The sequence below is a fragment of the Lissotriton vulgaris genome, chromosome 10 (genome assembly GCF_964263255.1).
Source record: "Lissotriton vulgaris chromosome 10, aLisVul1.2, whole genome shotgun sequence".
Taxonomy (NCBI): Eukaryota; Metazoa; Chordata; class Amphibia; order Caudata; family Salamandridae; genus Lissotriton; species Lissotriton vulgaris.
The window spans coordinates 6,674,139-6,691,960 of NC_141698.1; the positions used below are offsets into that span (position 1 = coordinate 6,674,139).

A 17,822-nucleotide genomic window follows, 5' to 3' on the forward strand; every position below is an offset into this window, starting at 1 on the left:
CAATCCTCCACCAACACTTTTGTGCGTTCAAGGTAGAACAACACACTTTGAGTCCTTCTGATGGAGTCCCTCCTCTTCTTTAGAGCGTTGAGGCCAGGTAACAGGTAGGCAGGCTGATTGATTGGCCTAAATGTAAAGGAGTTATTACCTGGTAGGAAGGATGCTCCAGTCCGAAGGACCACCAGTTTGTCTGGATAGATGGTAAGGTACAGAGGCTGAGATGACAGCCTGTGGCTCAATGACCCTCCAGGCATATGTTATGGCAACAAGGAAGGTAGTTTTTGATGGTAAGGATCCTGATAGGGCTGTTGTGTAATGGCTTGAAAGGAGCACACATTAGAAATGTGCCGACTAAATTAAGGTACCACTGTGGCATAATAAACTGTGCAGGTGGAAAAATATGTTGGGGACCTTACAAAAACCTATGTAAAATAGGGGACTTAATGAGGTATGGCTGATTTGGCAACCACAGAAATGCAGACATGGCAGACAGAGAGCCTTTTAAGGTGCCCAAAGCAGAGCCCTGCTGGACCAACGTAGGAATAAGCAACAGATGCTGGGAAAGCGTGCAGAAAGAGGATCAACTGTCTGTACACCATGCCACAAACTTGCTCCACCGGCAGGAACATATTTTGGTGGAGGGACACCTGACTGCCAAGATAAGGTGAAGTGTTTTCAGGTTCGGGTGCCCCTCCCCTGCTACTGCGTCAGAAGATCCTCCCGAAGGGGTAGCCTGATCAGATGACCAATGACCATGCTTAAAATCTCAAAATACCAAACTCTGAGCCCAGTCCGGCCCCACAAGAATGACTTGAGCCTGGTTGTTCTTGATCTTCTTGAGAACTCTGGGCAGGAGTGGAATAGGCCGAAAGGTGGACAGGAGGCCTAAGCTCCACTCGAGACTAGGAGGGTCTCCGAGAGAGAGCCGCCTTGGAAACGACAGCACGCAGAAATGCTGTGCATTCTTGGCAGTGGCAAAGCAAACCGATCTAACCAAGGCTTTCCCCATTGTTGAATGAGACCTTGCATCACCTCCGGATGGAGACATTTGTGATACGCTAGGCATCTTCGGCTGAGTTCATGCACAGTGTTGAACCCTTGGGATATGCCATGACATTCCATCAATGTCCAGAGGCGCAGGGCTCTTGACAATGGGCCCACAACCCCAGCCAGCGCTGCTTGTGGGAGCACCAAATGGTGTTTTCCGTGAACACCTGCACTAGCCTTACCTTGATGGATGGTAGAAAGGCTTTCAATACCAGCTGGATCACCAGTTGGTTGATGTGGAGTCCGGATTCCGCCAAAGGCCTCTGATCTCCACTTCTCCCAGTAGGCAGTTCCAAACCAGGAGTGCAGCATCTGTCACCACCATTGATCTGGATGGAGAGGGAGATGGGTTGCCCCCGATGCAATCGCGGTTCATTAACCACCACTGCAGATCTTTTGCAGTTTCCTCAGAGAAGTGGACCATGTTGGAGAAAATCCCTTGATGCTGCTCCCACTGGAACTTCAGGCCCTACTGCAGAGCCTGAATATGCCAGCGGGGATGCGTCACAAGCAGGATGCAGGAGGTTAAAAAACCCAGCAGCCTCAGAGTCCCTCTTACCAAAACCCAGGATAGAGGCTGAAACAACATCATAACATTAATATCTTAGACTCGTCGCTGGGAGGATAAGCCAGAAACTGCACTGTGTACATAACAGCTCATGTGAAAGGAAGTATCGGACAAGGAGTCAGGTGTGACTTCAGGACTTTGATAGTTAACTCCATCCAGTGCAGGAGGTCCGCTGTAGTCTGGAGGTGGGAGACACCTGCCTAGGGCAAACCCACCCTCAACAGTCTTCGCACCCCCAGTCTCCGAAGAGGAGCTGCAATCACTGCCTGAAGGGCGCTGGTAAGGCCAAAAACCGCACAGTAAACTGAAGGTGCTTGTGGCCCACCATGAACTACATGTAACGCCTGTGGGCTGGCAGGACGAGATTCTGGAAATAGGTGTACTGCAAGTCCAACGCTACCATCCAGTCTGCTAGGTCAAGGGCAAACAGGAGTTGAGCAAGCATGAGCATTTTGAACTTCTTGAGGAACACGGCCTACTTCTGGCATTAAACACCCTCTCTACGGCTCCCGTGGCCAAGAGAGCTGCCACTTCCTGGCAGAGCAGGGTAAGCTGGTCCTCCATCAGCATGTCACAAGCAGGTGGTGTGGGTGAAGGGATAGTCCAGAAGGGGCGAGAGTAGCCCCTTCGAACAATTTGAAGAACCCATTGGTCTGATGTAATAGACCACCAGTGAGGCAGGTGGTGGCGTATCCTGCCCCCCACTGGATGCTCATGATGGAAAGACGGCAAATTAAAGGGGTTTGGAGGCTGCGGCTGCCAAGGCAGAGGTGGACTGGCATGCCCTCTGCTGCTCGATCCACAGGGTCTGTGGGTACCTCGGCCACGCAGAGGCTAGAAAACTTGCATGCTGGATTTGCAGGAATGGTATTGATGAGGCTAGCAATCCCTGGTGGATTAGGGGGGCTGTAGCCTTATATTGATAAAGATTTCCAGCGCTAAAACCGCCTAGTCTCCGAAGAGATGTGAGCCATCAAAGGAATATCCATAAGTTATGCTTGGACATCTCCTGAAAAGCCAGCTGTTCTCAGCCGCCGTAAGGCCAACATCAACGAAACCGCTCTGCCCAGCAAGACAGTAGAATTCAGTCCACATTGGTTCGTGAACTTAGCTGCATTTCTGGTGTCTGCAACAGCCAGGGTGAGTATGGTCCAGGCCTCCTCCCAAACCACAGGCAGCACCTGTGCAACCAAATTCCAAAGAGCATGGAGTAATGGCCCAAAAGGCACACAGTGATCACGGACCACAGTGTCAGGCTGGCATCATAGAATCTTCTCCCCTAAGGTGTCCAGCCTTCTGAATTCCCTATCCGGTTGGGCAGTAGGGAATGCTCCAGGATTTACGCGGGAGGTAGAGGCCTGGACTACCAGGCTATGGTGTTGTGGGAGGAAATTGGGGTCCCCTGAGGCGGGGTAAGTGCGATGGCAATCATCCTGTTCATAGGAGCCCCTGTGCTGGACTTGGACCAGGACCAAAGGAGGACATCTGTAAGGGCTTCATTGTATGGGAGAAATGGTTCTGAGGGGGGACATTCTTGGCTGAAGCACTTCAGTCAAGACGTTAATCTTGACGGCCACTGAGGGGAGGCTAAGGTCCAGGACCCTTGGCCGTCCTTCTCACCAGCATTGCAAATGATGCTCCCTCTTCTGTAGCCACAGTAGAGGGAGAAGGCATGCCAGGGTCTGGAGTAGGGCCTGGCCCACTGGACCCTTTCAAGTCTTCCCACCAGTCCATTTGTGGATCTTAAGGCAGAATTCTTATCTGCAGGGCCCAGCAATCCCTCTCAATCTTTCTAGAGTCCTAGCTCATAGGAATAGAATTCAAGCTTTGGCCTGGAAGGCATTACTCCAGTCAGAGCCAGACTACACCCCTCTATCTCCGTGTTGAAATCGGGGATCAGAATGGGGAGCATCGAGAACTGGACCGTCAGGGAAGGTTGAGGTGGTACGACCGGTGCAGGTCTGGATGCATCTGTGGATCAATAGGGCCCGACTGGTGCAGAGACCAGAGCCGCCAGTGTGGAACCAGTAGGGACCCCTCACAAACCCAAGGGGCCCGGAAGTGTGCTGTCGAGAGCGGTCCACTCAAAAATGAGGCAAATGGCCTCAAAGTTTTCAGAGCAGGACAGTCACCCTGGCTCCTAGAAATTCAGGGAGGCGTGGCTCAGGCTCAATGGCAGACCCAGGCCTTGAATGACAACACTTCTTCGTCTCCTCAGAGGATTGACGGATGAAAGTCGAAGGACTTTTCAACTTCTTACTTTTCTTCTCTTTGTGGAATTACCTGAACGCTCGGACGACTTTGACAAACAGATGGCTTCACGACCGATCCTGGGACTTTGCTCTTGACAGGGTTCAAGCCTGTTGCGGCGTCACACATCAATCAGCAAGGAGCTTGAGAGACCGCTCCCCTTGGGGTGCATGGTGCAGTAGTCTATGCAGGTCTTCGTGTCGTGGTCGCACTCCAGTCACCAGATGAAAACAAGATGTGGGTTCGTCACCGACATCTGTTGGTGACAGGCGGCGCAGAGTTTAAAGACAGCTTTTCTAGTGGACATCCCTGCCACACCAGGAGAAATCTAAAAATAAATTTGACAAAAAGTTAAAAAAAAAAGGCAGTCAAAAAGTTACTAGGGGTAGCTCTCTCCGGATCGGTGTTGACTTGTGCTTAAAGAAAAAAACAGATGTCTGCTCGCTCGGCTGGTGCATATATAGGAACCACGAATGTCACTACAAGTGCGGACGCCACGCAGACCACCACCACCTACCGGTGTGTGTAAGAGCACTGCTCACGAAAAAATTACAGATATAGTCTGATGCCTGGGGATTTTATGGGAAGGAATCTGCGGCTAGACGTCTCTATCAGATGGAGGTGTTCACACACACTGCCCCAAATTGCTTTAAAAGGACATTACAGATGCTTGCTTTCAGGAAGAAGGGTATCAATAACTATGATGGTCATCCTTTCACAAATATTCACTATTTTGTGTTTAAGTATTCCAGGTGCATAAAGTTCAGGGGCTTGATGCAACCTAACAACAAGTTACTTACCTTCGGTAACGCATTAGCTGGTAGAGACTATCTAGCTGCAGATTCCTAACAGTAACAGCCTGACGCCTGGGAAATTCAAAGGTAAGGAATCTGCAGCTAGAAGTCTATCAGATTACAGTATTTATGCCTGCAAGGCTGAACAAACAGAAATATACTGCTGAGTAGAGCAGTCAGAATTCTATGCAGTGTTGCAATATCTCCAGGCCCTACATGCCAACTGTAGGCATCAATTTAATATGCCAAACCAACACTGGCACAAAAAGTATTACTTTAGACTTAGTACAGCAGACGGTCACTTGTATGGTTCTGTACTTCTATAAAGTCTTTGTCCGAATCAGGTGCAAGTTGGAGCCTGCAGCACTGTTGTATGCCCCATGCCAGGCGGTGAGCTGCCGGAGGCCTTCTGACGTGTTCTGAACTGAAGGATGCACACATGTTGAGAGCAAGAGAGGGTAGCATGATTCAAACTGATAAACTCTAGCAACATACAAGCACTTGGAAAGAACTATAAAGTGCACAGCATAGAAGAGAAAGCACTTTTTAATTTGGGCTGCAGTACTATTTGGCAAGTAGGAATATACACTTCTAATACCTGAATATTGTTGTACAGGCACAAAATTACAAAAATGAATGAATCTCCTTATCTTTCAAACTAAACCTTTATTGAATTGCTTGTTTAATTTCTCCTCGGAAATGGCTAAAATTGACGCGAGTGTGCTGCCACTCTGCGCTCATCCAAAGTTGGAACAAAACCAATGAGTAGCAGCATCTCACTGTAAATGTGCGTCCACACAGAGAAAGGACTCTTCAATGGCAAACCTGCAAAGAAAATACCTGTCACTTATTCCATTTAGTTTTTTCTCTCCCCCACTTTAAGAATGAAATTCAAACAACAAAGCATTATCTGATTAATTCAAACCTTTGTAAATTAAAAAAATATCGCACTAAATAAATATGTGGGGGGAGGAGGGAAAAAACTTGGATAAACTGTCTTCCATTGTACACTTCTTTATACATACGGGCTTTCCATAGCCCTCCCCTCCCTGGATGCGCACCATAACAGCTCCTTTAACTTCTGCTGCTAGAAAATCCACACAAAGTTCGTCAACGTCCAACAAAAATGTCTGGTGTGCGGGTGCCCTGTAGATGTCCCATGATTCCTGCATTTCTCCTAGACACCCTCCAAATAACCCCTAACAATCTCTTGCCTAGGAAGAAATAACCTCATGTTTGCCGCAGGAACAGGGCGGGGGGCAAGGAAAGTGTTCCCATTTGGATAATCATTTTCTGAGGTTTTTTTTTATTTACAGGAAAAGTGATCTGCATATGCGTTATAGAAAATAAAACCCAAAAAATGTCATAGTGAGAAGTGACCGCTCAGCAATAGCGATTTTTATTGGTGTTCACTTTCCCTCATCTTGTCGACAGGACAAGAGTGCAAGCCCCTGCTTGCCCCCCTCAAAAAAAAAAAAAAAAAAAAAAAAGTATCCTTTGTTAATTATTAAATGTGCACAGCAACACATTCCAAGCAAAAATTAAGAAATGCAAACAGAACAAAAAATATATATATATTTATATATAATTTTGTTTCTCCCCTCCCCTCATCCCTATCAAAGGTTGAGTCCTTTAGTGGACAGTCCTTCCAAGATCTGGATTTATGTTGCACGCAGGTAGTTTCAGGCAGGCCCAAGCGACACCTGCCTCCTCCTTGATCTTGGGCAGCCAGGCAGTGTCGACAGGACACAGACAGGCTTTTCATTTCTTGGTTTGGAATTTTTCTCCCCCAGAGTCCGACAGTAGAACATTTAACAATGGCAAGATCCGTCCTTAAGCTAGACCAAAGCCCTCGGAGCACTCCTGGATAGCCATCAGCAGCATGTGGCGAAGTTTTTCATAACTCTCGTAGGCTGGTAGATCCAGCTGGTTAAAGCTAAGAGAGAAGGAGAACAAAAGAAATACATCTTAGTCAGCACCACAAAATATGTTTCAGCAATGGCCCATAGCATCGGCTTGAGACAACATCACAGAGGGTGCCTATCTTAATGAGGCTTATAGCTGCTGAATTAGAGGCCAAGGCATTTTATGCTGAATGGAATCCACAGAGGCAGTTTCTCTATGAGAATCAACCCTGTGTTTAAGAACGGAAACATTTATTAAAGAATGCCTTCTCCATTCTTCCAGCAATACTGGACATCAAGAAATGCATCTACAGAAGGTGTCTAAAATAACAAACAAGTTACTTACCTTTGAGAAAACTCTTTCTGGTAGATACGTGCAAGTTAATTGATTTGATGAACAAGTTACTTACCTTCGGTAACGATATATCTGTAAGAAACATTAGTTAGTGTTAGATTCCTTACCTTAGAATATCCCCAGGCGTCAGTCTGGATCCGGAAACTTTTGCGTAGCAGTACCCCTGCGCGTCGGTAGGCGTCGTCTGCAGGCGTCCCCTGCGGCTCCGCGTCCGTCGTCGGCGTCGTGCGCCGTGATGACGTCGCTGGAGTACATAGACGCCGCCTCCGCGCGCTGACGTCAGTTCTTTGCACACAGCATTTCCGCGCCAGGAGACGCAGAGCCATGAGAGAACCAACACTGGTGCCATGTACAAACTAGGGCCCTGAAAGGGATGACCTTAACCCTAGGTATCAGTTCGCAGAACGGGGAGGATGGGTGGGTTCGGTAAGGAATCTAACACTAACTAATGTTTCTTACAGATATATCGTTACCGAAGGTAAGTAACTTGTTCATCTGAAAGAAACACGTTAGTGTTAGATTCCTTACCTTAGAATACATACCCCAGCAATACCAACCCCGGTGGTGGGTCTGCGAACCAATACAAAACTACACCAGAAAGTCCTGGAGGACAGAACGGCCAAAGAAGCCATCCCTCCGGACTTGACTGTCCAGGCAGTAATGCCTCGCAAAGGTGTGCAGCGAGGCCCACGTAGCCGCCTGGCAAATGTCCTGCAAGGGGACTCCCCGGCCCAGGGCAGTAGTAGCCGCCGTGGCCCGAGTGGAATGGGCCCTCAGCCCAACAGGAGGCTCCTTCCGAGCCAAAGAGTAGCACGCTTTGATGCAGAGGACGACCCATCGAGAGATGGTTCGTTTACAAACCGCCCGTCCCTTCTTCGCACCCACGTAGCCAACAAACAGTTGGTCATCCACCCGGAACTGGCGTGTGCGATCCATGTAAAATGAAAGCGCACGTTTTGGGTCCAGACGATGGAGCCGCTCTTCATCCTTTGAAGGATGCGGAGGCGGGAAGAAGGAAGGGAGGGTGATGGACTGCCCGATGTGAAAGGCCGAAACAACCTTGGGCAGGAAAGAAGGTCTAGTCCTCAGAACCACCTTGTCAGGATGAATGGACAGGAAAGGAGGTTGGACAGAAAGAGCCTGGAGCTCACTCACCCTCCTGGCAGAGGTGATGGCAACCAGGAAAGCCGTCTTTAAAGTCAGGAGACGGAGAGGGCAAGAATGAAGGGGCTCAAAGGGAGCACACATCAGGAAAGTTAGAACCAGGTTCAAATCCCACTGAGGCATCACAAACGGAACAGGTGGAAACATGTGAGTGATGCCTTTCAAGAATCGAGTTACAATCGGGGATTTGAACAAAGAAGGCTGATCAGGAAGCCTCAAGAAGGCTGAAAGGGCAGAAAGGTAGCCCTTGATAGTGCCCAGAGCAGAGCCCTGCTGGGCAAGAGAAAGAAGAAACAGAAGAACCTCCGAAAGAGGGGCAGAAAGAGGATCCACAGCCTTTGCTGTGCACCATGCCACAAATCTGTTCCACCGACAGGCGTATACCGACTTAGTGGAGGGACGCCTGGCTGCCAGAATAACATCACAGACTTCAGGAGGCAAGTCAAATGGCCTCAACTGCCGCCGCTCAATCTCCAAGCATGGAGGTGGAGACTGGACAGGTTCGGGTGGAGGACCGTCCCCTGCTGCTGCGACAGAAGGTCCTCCTGAAGGGGCAGGCGGATCGGGGGACCGACCGACATGCTGAGTAGCTCGGGATACCAGTACCTTCGAGCCCAGTCCGGAGCCACAAGGATAACTTGGGCCCGGTCGCGCCTGATCTTCTTCAGCACTCTGGGCAGAAGTGGTATAGGCGGAAAGGCGTATAACAGACCGCAACTCCACTCGCGCCGAAAGGCGTCGCCGTGCGAGTGCCGTCTTGGAAACTCCAACGCGCAGAACTGATGACATTGCGCGTTCTCTTCTGTGGCGAATAGATCTAACCAAGGCTCTCCCCATTGCAGAAAGATGCCTTGCGCCACGTCCGAGTTCAGACGCCATTCGTGATCCATCGAGCACCGACGGCTGAGTTCGTCCGCCCTGGCGTTCAGAGAACCTGCCAGGTGTTGAACCGTCAGAGTCACGCCCTGACGTTCCAGCCATTGCCAGAGGCGCAGAGCCTCCTGGCAAAGGGTCCACGACCCCACTCCGCCCTGTTTGTTGCAGTACCACATGGCGGTGGTGTTGTCGGTGAACACCTGCACTACACTCCCGTTGACAAAGGGGAGGAATGCCTTCAGTGCCAGACGAATCGCCCGCAGCTCCAACAGATTGATATGGAGCCGGGACTCCGCCGGAGACCAGATGCCTCTGATCTCTGCCTCTCCCAAGTGGCCACCCCAGCCCTGGAGGGACGCGTCCGTCACGACAACGTGCTCCGGTTGGGGAAGGGAGAGGGACTTGCCCCTGACCCAATCGCGGTCCGTAAGCCACCACTGCAGTTGTCTCGCAGTGCCCTCCGAGATCAAGACGTGGTCGGACAAGTTGCCCTGATGCTGGGCCCACTGAAACTTCAGGTCCCACTGCAGAGCCCGCATCCGCCACCTGGCGTGATGCACCAGAAGGATGCAGGAAGCCATCAGTCCCAGCAGCCGCAGCGTCAACCTGACCGAGACTCGGGATAGCGGCTGAAAGATGGGAATCAAAGCCTGAATATCCCGAACCCGCCGTTCCGGAGGATAAACCCGAAACTGCGCCGAGTCCAGAACCGCTCCGATGAAAAGGAGCTTTTGAGAGGGACACAGGTGTGATTTCGGCACGTTGATGGAGAACCCCAGGTCGTGCAAGAGGTCTGCCGTCATCTGAAGGTGGTGGACGACTGTCTGGGGCGAGCCCGCCTTCAACAACCAGTCGTCTAGGTAGGGGAAGACTGAAACCCCTAACCTGCGCAGATGGGCTGCGACCACCGCCATCACCTTTGTGAACACCCGTGGGGCGCTGGTAAGGCCGAAGGGGAGCACGACAAACTGAAAGTGCTCCTGGCCTACCGTGAACCGCAGGTAACGCCGGTGGGCCGGCAGGACGGGGATGTGAAAATAGGCGTCCTGCAAGTCCAACGCTACCATCCAGTCTTGCGGGTCTAGAGCAGCCAAGACCTGAGCTAACGTCAACATCTTGAACTTCTCCTTCCGGAGGAAGCCGTTGACGTTCCTTAGATCCAAGATAGGACGTAGGCCCCCCTTGTCCTTCTTGGGCACCAGAAAGTAGTGGGAATAACAACCACGCCCTACTTCTGGCCCAGGAACGCGCTCGATGGCCCCCTTGGCCAAGAGGGCCGTAACTTCCTCCTGCAGAAGTGTCAAGTGGTCCCCCGACACACGGTGGTTCTGCGGTGGCATGGCTGGAGGAGAGGTCTCGAAGGGGAGGGAGTAGCCCCTTCGGACAATTTGCAGCACCCACCTGTCCGAAGTGATCGTGCGCCAGTGAGCGTGGTGATGGCGAACCCTGCCACCCACTGGCGTCACATGGGGCCGAAAGCACGGACTAGGAGGATTTTGGGGTAGATGCTGCGGGGGAAGGTGTGGTCTGACCCCGCCGTTGTCCCCGACCGCCACCACGGCGGTTTCCACGGCCGCCACCGCGTTGGAAGGATTGTTGCGGCGCGTGGCTGGCAGCACGTGTGGGGGCGCCCCTTCCTTGGCCACGAAAGGGGCGAAACGAACCCGGTTGCTGACGCTGGGTCGAGAGACCCAAGGACTTGGCCGTGACCCTGGAGTCCTTGAAGCGTTCCAGCGCGTGGTCCGCTTTGTCACCGAACAGGTGACAGCCATCAAACGGCATGTCCATCAGGGTATTTTGGACATCAGCCGAAAAATTGGCGGATCTCAGCCAGGCGTGACGGCGAATCGCCACCGTCGTAGACATAGCCCTGCCCAGCGAGTCGGTCGTATCAAGACCACACCGAATGGAATATTTCGCTGCATCCCGGCCCTCAGCTACAGCTTGACCGAGCTTTGCCCGCACCTCCATGGGGCATTCTGGCAGCAGCTCCGCGACCGTATCCCACACAGAGTGGGTGTAGCGGCCCAAGAGGCAGGCGGTGTTGCAAGACCGCAGGCCCAAACTAATGGACGAGAAGACCTTTTTACCAAACTGGTCATACCTCTTGGATTCCCGGTCGGGCGGGGCCGACGGGAATGCGGACTGGGAGGTCGAGGCCTGGATCACCAGACTCTCAGGAGTGGGGTGGGTAGACAGGTACTTGGGGTCGTCCGGACAAGGACGGTGGCGCCTGGCCACGTTCCGATCAACAGGCGCACCTGAAGCGGGCCTGGACCACGTGCCCAACAGAACGTCAGACAAGGCTTCATTAAACGGCAGCAGAGGCTCCAAAGGGCATGACTGCGGCTTGAAGACCTCGGTGAGGATGTTAGGCCTCACGGCCGCGACGGGGAGCTCAAGGTTTAAGGCCTTGGCAGCCCTCATCAGCACCACAGAATAGGCAGCTCCCTCCACCGATGCCACGGTTGGAGGAGAGATCAAACCAGGGTTAGGGGAGTCGTCCAAACCACTGGCATCCCCCAAGTCACCCGTCCAGTCCGGGTCATACTGGCACTCGCGAGCCAGAGGGTCCTCGGACCCCTCCCAACCTTCACCGTACTCCTCATCCTCTCCGTATTCGGAGTCAATGATGAAGACCGGCTCCTCGGGGTTCATGGGCCCCATCGGCGCCGGGACCGGCGTCGTGCGACGCCCATCCGGCGCCGCGTCCGGCGTCGGAGAAGGTAAGGGGACGGCGCCGCCCGGGGCCGGCGCCGGAACCCCACCGCCGGCCGGAACCGGCAGTGGAGAACCGGCGCCGCGCGGGGGCGGCGCCGGGGGTAACCCCGATGGCAACGGCGCCGGGGAGGCCGGAAGACCAGCCGGCGCCGATCCCGAAGGCCCCTGCGGCGCCGGGGTCGGAGCCGTCGGCGACGCCGGGCCCGGAGCACCCGACGGCGCCGAGGCAGGGACACCCGAACCGCCAGGGCCCCCAGACGGTAGCACTGGGCCCGAAGGCGCCGTAGGCCCCGTCGGAGAAGCGAGCGCCCTCATGGCCATGAGGAACGCCTCGATCTCCTCAGGCGTCGCGCCATGCCCAGGGACCGGAGGGTATGAGGCAGGCCGCGCCGGCGACTCTCGCGGAGCCGCGGGGTTGGGGTCACCCGAGCCCCCGGCCGCATCGCGCGAGCGTCGGGGGGAGTCGGGGGTACGATGACGACGCCCCGACTTCTTGTGCTTCCTACCTGACGAGCCTGACGAGTGGTGTCGACTTCCGGAGCGCCCAGCGCGGCTCCGCGACCGCTCCCTCGAACGCTCCCCCGACCTCCGGCCGGACCGGGACCGCTCCCGGTCCCGACGTGGGGCCGACACCCGGAGCTCCAGCAGCTTGCGGGACCGCTCCCGCCTAGCCTTGTTGGTAAGGGCCCGGCAGTCGAGGCACGATTCCACGTCGTGGTCGGGGCCCAGACACCGGAGGCAGAGGCGGTGATGGTCTGTGACCGACATCGTGCGCTCACAGTCATCGCAATTCTTAAATCCAGGCATCCTATCAGGCACAATAGAGAAAAAAGTCGAAAAAACTTGGTCAAAGACCGGAGTACTGCTCTTCCAGATCTGCGTCCACTGGCGCGGAAAAAAGAAGAACTGACGTCAGCGCGCGGAGGCGGCGTCTATGTACTCCAGCGACGTCATCACGGCGCACGACGCCGACGACGGACGCGGAGCCGCAGGGGACGCCTGCAGACGACGCCTACCGACGCGCAGGGGTACTGCTACGCAAAAGTTTCCGGATCCAGACTGACGCCTGGGGATATTCTAAGGTAAGGAATCTAACACTAACGTGTTTCTTTCAGATTTATAATTTCTATAGCGCCTGAATCCCCCCCATCAGGGTATCTCCGCGCTTTGACTGCTAGCGGCCAACAAGAGGAGATTATTAGAACAGTCGTTTTTAGTAACTTTCTGAATGCCATAAGTTGGAAATTTGACGCAAGTTGAATGGCAACTGATTCCAGTACTGAGGGGCAAGGTGAAAGAATGCTTTACCGCCCATGCGGGCCAGTTTGATACGTGGGACTTGGAGGAGTCCATGATTGCTTAAACGTAAGGTTCTCGGGGGGACGTACCCGACTAGTTTTTGGGTCAGATAGCTGGAACCCTGATTGTTCAGGGATTTATGGACCATACAGCATATTTAGAATTTTTCCCTTTGTTTCACTGGGAGCCAGTGAAGTTCTCGGAGGGGTGGGGGGGCCGAGGTTCTGGGAGGAGCATTGTTCACCAGCCTAGTCGCTGTGTTTTGGACTACTTCCAGTTTTCAGAGTGAAGATTATTTGGCGGAGATAAGTAAGGCGTTGCAGTAGTCCAGGCGGCTGAGGGTTAGGGCCTGGACCAGGGTTTTACGTGTAGTTGTTGGCAGAAGGGGGAAGGCCCTACGGAGTAGACCCAGTGTGTAGTAACATGTCCCCTTCGGGAACGATGTATCTGGTAGAGACGTGGTCTAGCCGCAGATGCCTTAACTTAGAATATCCCCAGGAGTCAGACTGGATCTGGAAATATTTTGCAGGAGCACCTCTGTGCGCCGGGGGATGGCGCCACACGACCTCGCCATGACGTCGTCCACGTATGGGACGTCAGCGAGGTCATACAAGTCCCTCCCGGTATGCTGCCGTCAGTTTTCTTCGGAGAAACTTTTCCGCGGTACAACACAGAGCTACCAACAAAAAACTGAAAGTATAGGAACAGTGTGCGAGGCATGAAAATCAGCGAATAAAGAAGGAGCATGGTGGAAAACACCATCGTAAAAGACAGAATTAGACACTGCCTACATACAAGTGAAAAGCTGTGGGAAAAGCCCTGCAAGCTAAGCGAAGACCCTTCCCTGACTGCAACAAGGGAAAAAACATCTCAACAGACCAAAATAGACTGATATTGCCATGTAGAACCGTGTCGTTTACTAAGGACGGAGCACAGAAGAACAGTGCACCATAGGAATGATGAAAAGACTGGCCCTTTCCCTATAATAACGGAGGTTGAAACCAGAGCACAACCGACCCCCAAGAGGAGACCAGGGCCAGAGTCAATAGAAAAGACGGAAGGAAGGGAAGATTACCCGAGAGGAAAACGAATCTCCTTGTGCCGTATTACAGGAAAAGAAGCCCCTCAGCAGTGGTTATATGTATATGGAAACACTCAGAGGGGAGCCACAAAAAGAACTCCTGTGAGAGCTAACCAATGACAACTGAAGAGGCCAGCAGAGGACACTACTCTGCAAGATTCTCGCAGAACCGGGAGGCTGGGTGGGCGTAAGGAATCTGCGGCTAGACAACATCTCTACCAGATACATCGTTACAGAAGGTAACATGTACATCTGATAGGGACATCTAGCCGCAGATTCCTTAACTTAGAATAGATAACACAGCCATACCCCAAAGGGGTGGAGGGTCTGCGACAGAACAGCGCCAAGCACCCGATCCGGCAACAGAGTGACGAATAAAGGGGGAAAGCTGTGAGGGGGGGGGGAGGGGGGAACAGCCAGACAGTAACCCAAGGAGCTCGGAGAGCGGAGATAACAGGATGCAAGACATTCAAAGAATGCCAGAATAACGCCACAACATACCAGCATATGAATGACAGGTAGAAACAGCACCAGTCATATAGGAACACAAAGAAAGAGGAGCGAGAGGAAAAGGGACCACTCTCAGTGTAATGGTGCAAGAATTACATGAAGAGATGCAACCAGAAACTACCAGACTAGCTTATGGAAGGAAGGCTGGAGGAGCTTGTGCCAAGAACTAAGGCAAGCGGCTTCAAAAAGCGTCTCCGAGCAAGTGCCGCCTTGGAAATTCCAACGCTCAGAACTGATGACATTGCACGTTCTCTCTCTTCTGTGGCGAATAGATCTAACCAAGGCTCTCCCTGTAGGAGAGTGGGGTCTGCAATCCTATGGTCACCCCCGATTTTTGCTTTTTGCTTCACTGATTTACGACTTTCCCTGGCTGTGGGCCTGCTAATCAGACCCACAGCCTAGCTGTCTCTCTCTAAATTGACAACCATGTACCTTAGGTGCATATCTAATTGGATACTGAGTCACTTTATCAGTCCCTGTACAGTGTACCTTAGGTACCCAGGGCATAGGTGCACTCAGGGGCTGCAGCATGTATTATGCCACCCCTGGCTGGCCATCCAAATCTGACACAACTGGCTGATCAATCAGCTGGGGCAAGGTGGTGTAATCACCCTTTGCTTTAGATATAGTATCCCTATATCTAACCCTAAAATGGACACAGATCCTCCTATCAGTCACTCCTATGGCATGCCTTATCAATCCTGAAGGCAGAGTGCTTGGAATTATGTGAGATGGTGCTCTAGCATGAGCTGAGCCTGTCTGCAGCTTTCAGAACCAAGTCCTTTAGCTGTTTCCATGATAACGCTATACCATATACTCTTAAGTGCATTATAATCCTCGCGGTTATTGCTAACTTTGGTATATCATTATCAAAACTTGTCGAGTAAGGTGTCATACGAATTGGAATACTACCCCCTCGCCAATTCTGGCGACGGGGGTAGCATTCCACCCTTCTAGAGGGACACGACATGTAGGTAACTGTGAACCCCGGTTAAAGTTAACTCGAGCCTCAGCATCACAAAATGGATGCTGCCACCACAGACACAAGTCTGACCTCCTGCTGCTGGGAGTCCTTCCAGCGAGGGAGGCTTGGACAAAGGGTTTCCTGCCTTGGGAGGTGCTAGCACCAACCCAGACAGGATTTTGTGTATTGGGTAGGACAGGGCTGAAAGGAATGAGACATGCCTGGGGCACACAAGGTGTCCCTGTGCATACACCGGTCTAAACCAGTTCCTGGGGCTCTCCAGGCCCAGCTCTGGCGCAAGACCGGACAAAGGATAGGGGGTGTAACCACCCCCCTTCCTGGTCCCACCCAGAGGAGGGACCTAGTCGTAGTACAGCCCCCTTTAGCCGGATAAAGGTAGGAGCTGGTCCCATTCCAATTTAGATTATCCTGAACAACTTTACAAGAAGAAACTCTGGACTTCGACGTTCTGCTCCACAGAAAACTGAAGAAATCTCCCTTCTGGGCAAGGAGTGTCCACCCTGCACAAGCAGGCACCATCAGCGTCCAGCGGCCTCCCTTTGTCGTCTTACCTCGAGGATTCAGACTTCAGAGCCCGACTAGACCCGGATTCCCAGACCTCTCCGACCTCTACCTACATCTGCAGCACAGCTGAGATCCGTGGGTGCGACGAGACACGTGGGGACCGGCCATCTTCAAAGAAGCAGCACTTCGCTCCAGCACGACTTCGGAGGTAACCTCGTCCAAGTGCTTTGGGGACTGAGAAGCCCCGACCCCGAGCAGCTCCTGCATCGAAGACCAGCCCTCCAGCATCCACGAGATCTGCGTGGGGCCCTTCTGCCTGTTTGCTGCTCGACGCGTTGTCTGGTCACTTGCCGGCTGGCTAGTGACCTCCTAGACGACGAACCTTGAAATCTTCACTGCTGGTCTGGTTGCTCCAGACTGGCCTTTGCTCCCTTCCAAAAGAGGAGCACCCCAGACCCTCCTGGTCCACTCCAGACGCCGTTTCCACTCACAGCGTGGGTTGCCTTTGCCAAGGCCTGTTGACTCAAAATCCGGATCCAACACTGCCGACAGCGAGAGCCTGCGTGGGACAGCTCGTGCCTCCATCCTGATCGAAGACACCATCTGGTCCACGTGGCTGCAAAGGCAAGTGTCCACTCTCACCTGATCGCGACGACGACATCTGGTTCCACTCCTGGTTCCACTCCAGTCACTGGCTAGTGACTTTGAACATTGTCCCCTCTGCTTTCAGGTTCTCCTCTTCACTGATCCACCCTTGGATCACACCGGACATCTTCCTCCTGATCGCCTGCAGCATCTTTTCTTCCAGGCTCCATAGACTTCAACGCCGGAACCCGACACGACTTCGCACCTATGCACCCGCAGCCTGTGGGTGAGGTAACAAGAGCATTTCGGTGCTCAAGGGTAGCTTGACTTTCCTAGTGTCCAGTTCCACAGTCGTTTTAGTCCTACATAGTCAGGATTGTCCGTACTCACCTTTTACTTGAACTGTACTGTCCATAGACACTGTTACGCATCTCGCGTGTGAGTTCACACTCTGCACACGCGTTCCATGGGCCTCCTATTACTTACCTAGAGTTAGTGTAGCGTGGTCCCAGCGATCCTACAGCCTCTGGACAGCTCCATTCCTTTTATCGACTTTCACATTCCACTTACTTAGTATATGGTTTGTCGTGCCCCTAGGGCACCATTGTAATTTGTGCAACTTAAACATATTTTTCCTAAGAGATTGTCATGCGCTTAGCCCTCTGATCTCAAAGAGTTCAGAGGTGTATGTTAGTTAATAAATATATTGTTTATTTTCATAACAACCTGTGTGGTGTCCTTTCACTTGGTATTCAAGGGGTTATCTGTGGTAAAACAGCTGGCTTCACATGCCAAAAGAGTTTAGCCTAAGACTGCTTTGTCCATGCTACCATTCGGATAGCTGGTCTATAAGGTTGACTTTACAACCAATCACCATAAGGGTTGTTTGGACTGATACAAGGTGATCACTAGAACTAGTGAGCATCATATATCAGGCCAACTTCTCACACTCCCCACTGCTGAAAGAGGCCTGGCGCCCCGTCAGAGTTCAGACGCCATTCGTGATCCATCAGGCACCGACGGCTGAGTTTGTCCGCCGTGGCATTCAGAGAGCCTGCCAGGTGTTGAACCACCAGGGTCACGCCCTGATGTTCCAGCCACTGCCAGAGGCGCAGAGTCTCCTGGAATAGGGTCCATGACCCCACCCCGCCCTGTTTGTTGCAGTACCACATGGCGGTG

General features: G+C 52.7%; 1 protein-coding gene across 2 annotated transcripts in view; it reads right to left on the reverse strand.

Annotated features, from left to right (window-relative positions):
• Positions 1-5,305: 5,305 nt before the first annotated feature.
• HUWE1 (HECT, UBA and WWE domain containing E3 ubiquitin protein ligase 1) overlaps positions 5,306-17,822 on the reverse strand; it is a 1,800,886-nt gene continuing 1,788,369 nt past the window's right edge. The window contains exon 82 of one of the 2 annotated variants that reach the window (XM_086940169.1): positions 5,306-6,595. In XM_086940169.1, coding sequence (XP_086796295.1) covers positions 6,493-6,595 — 103 coding nt within the window. In that variant the 3' untranslated portion in view covers positions 5,306-6,492. The remainder of the gene's footprint in view (positions 6,596-17,822) is intronic. The other variant, XM_086940170.1, reaches the window with a different exon arrangement.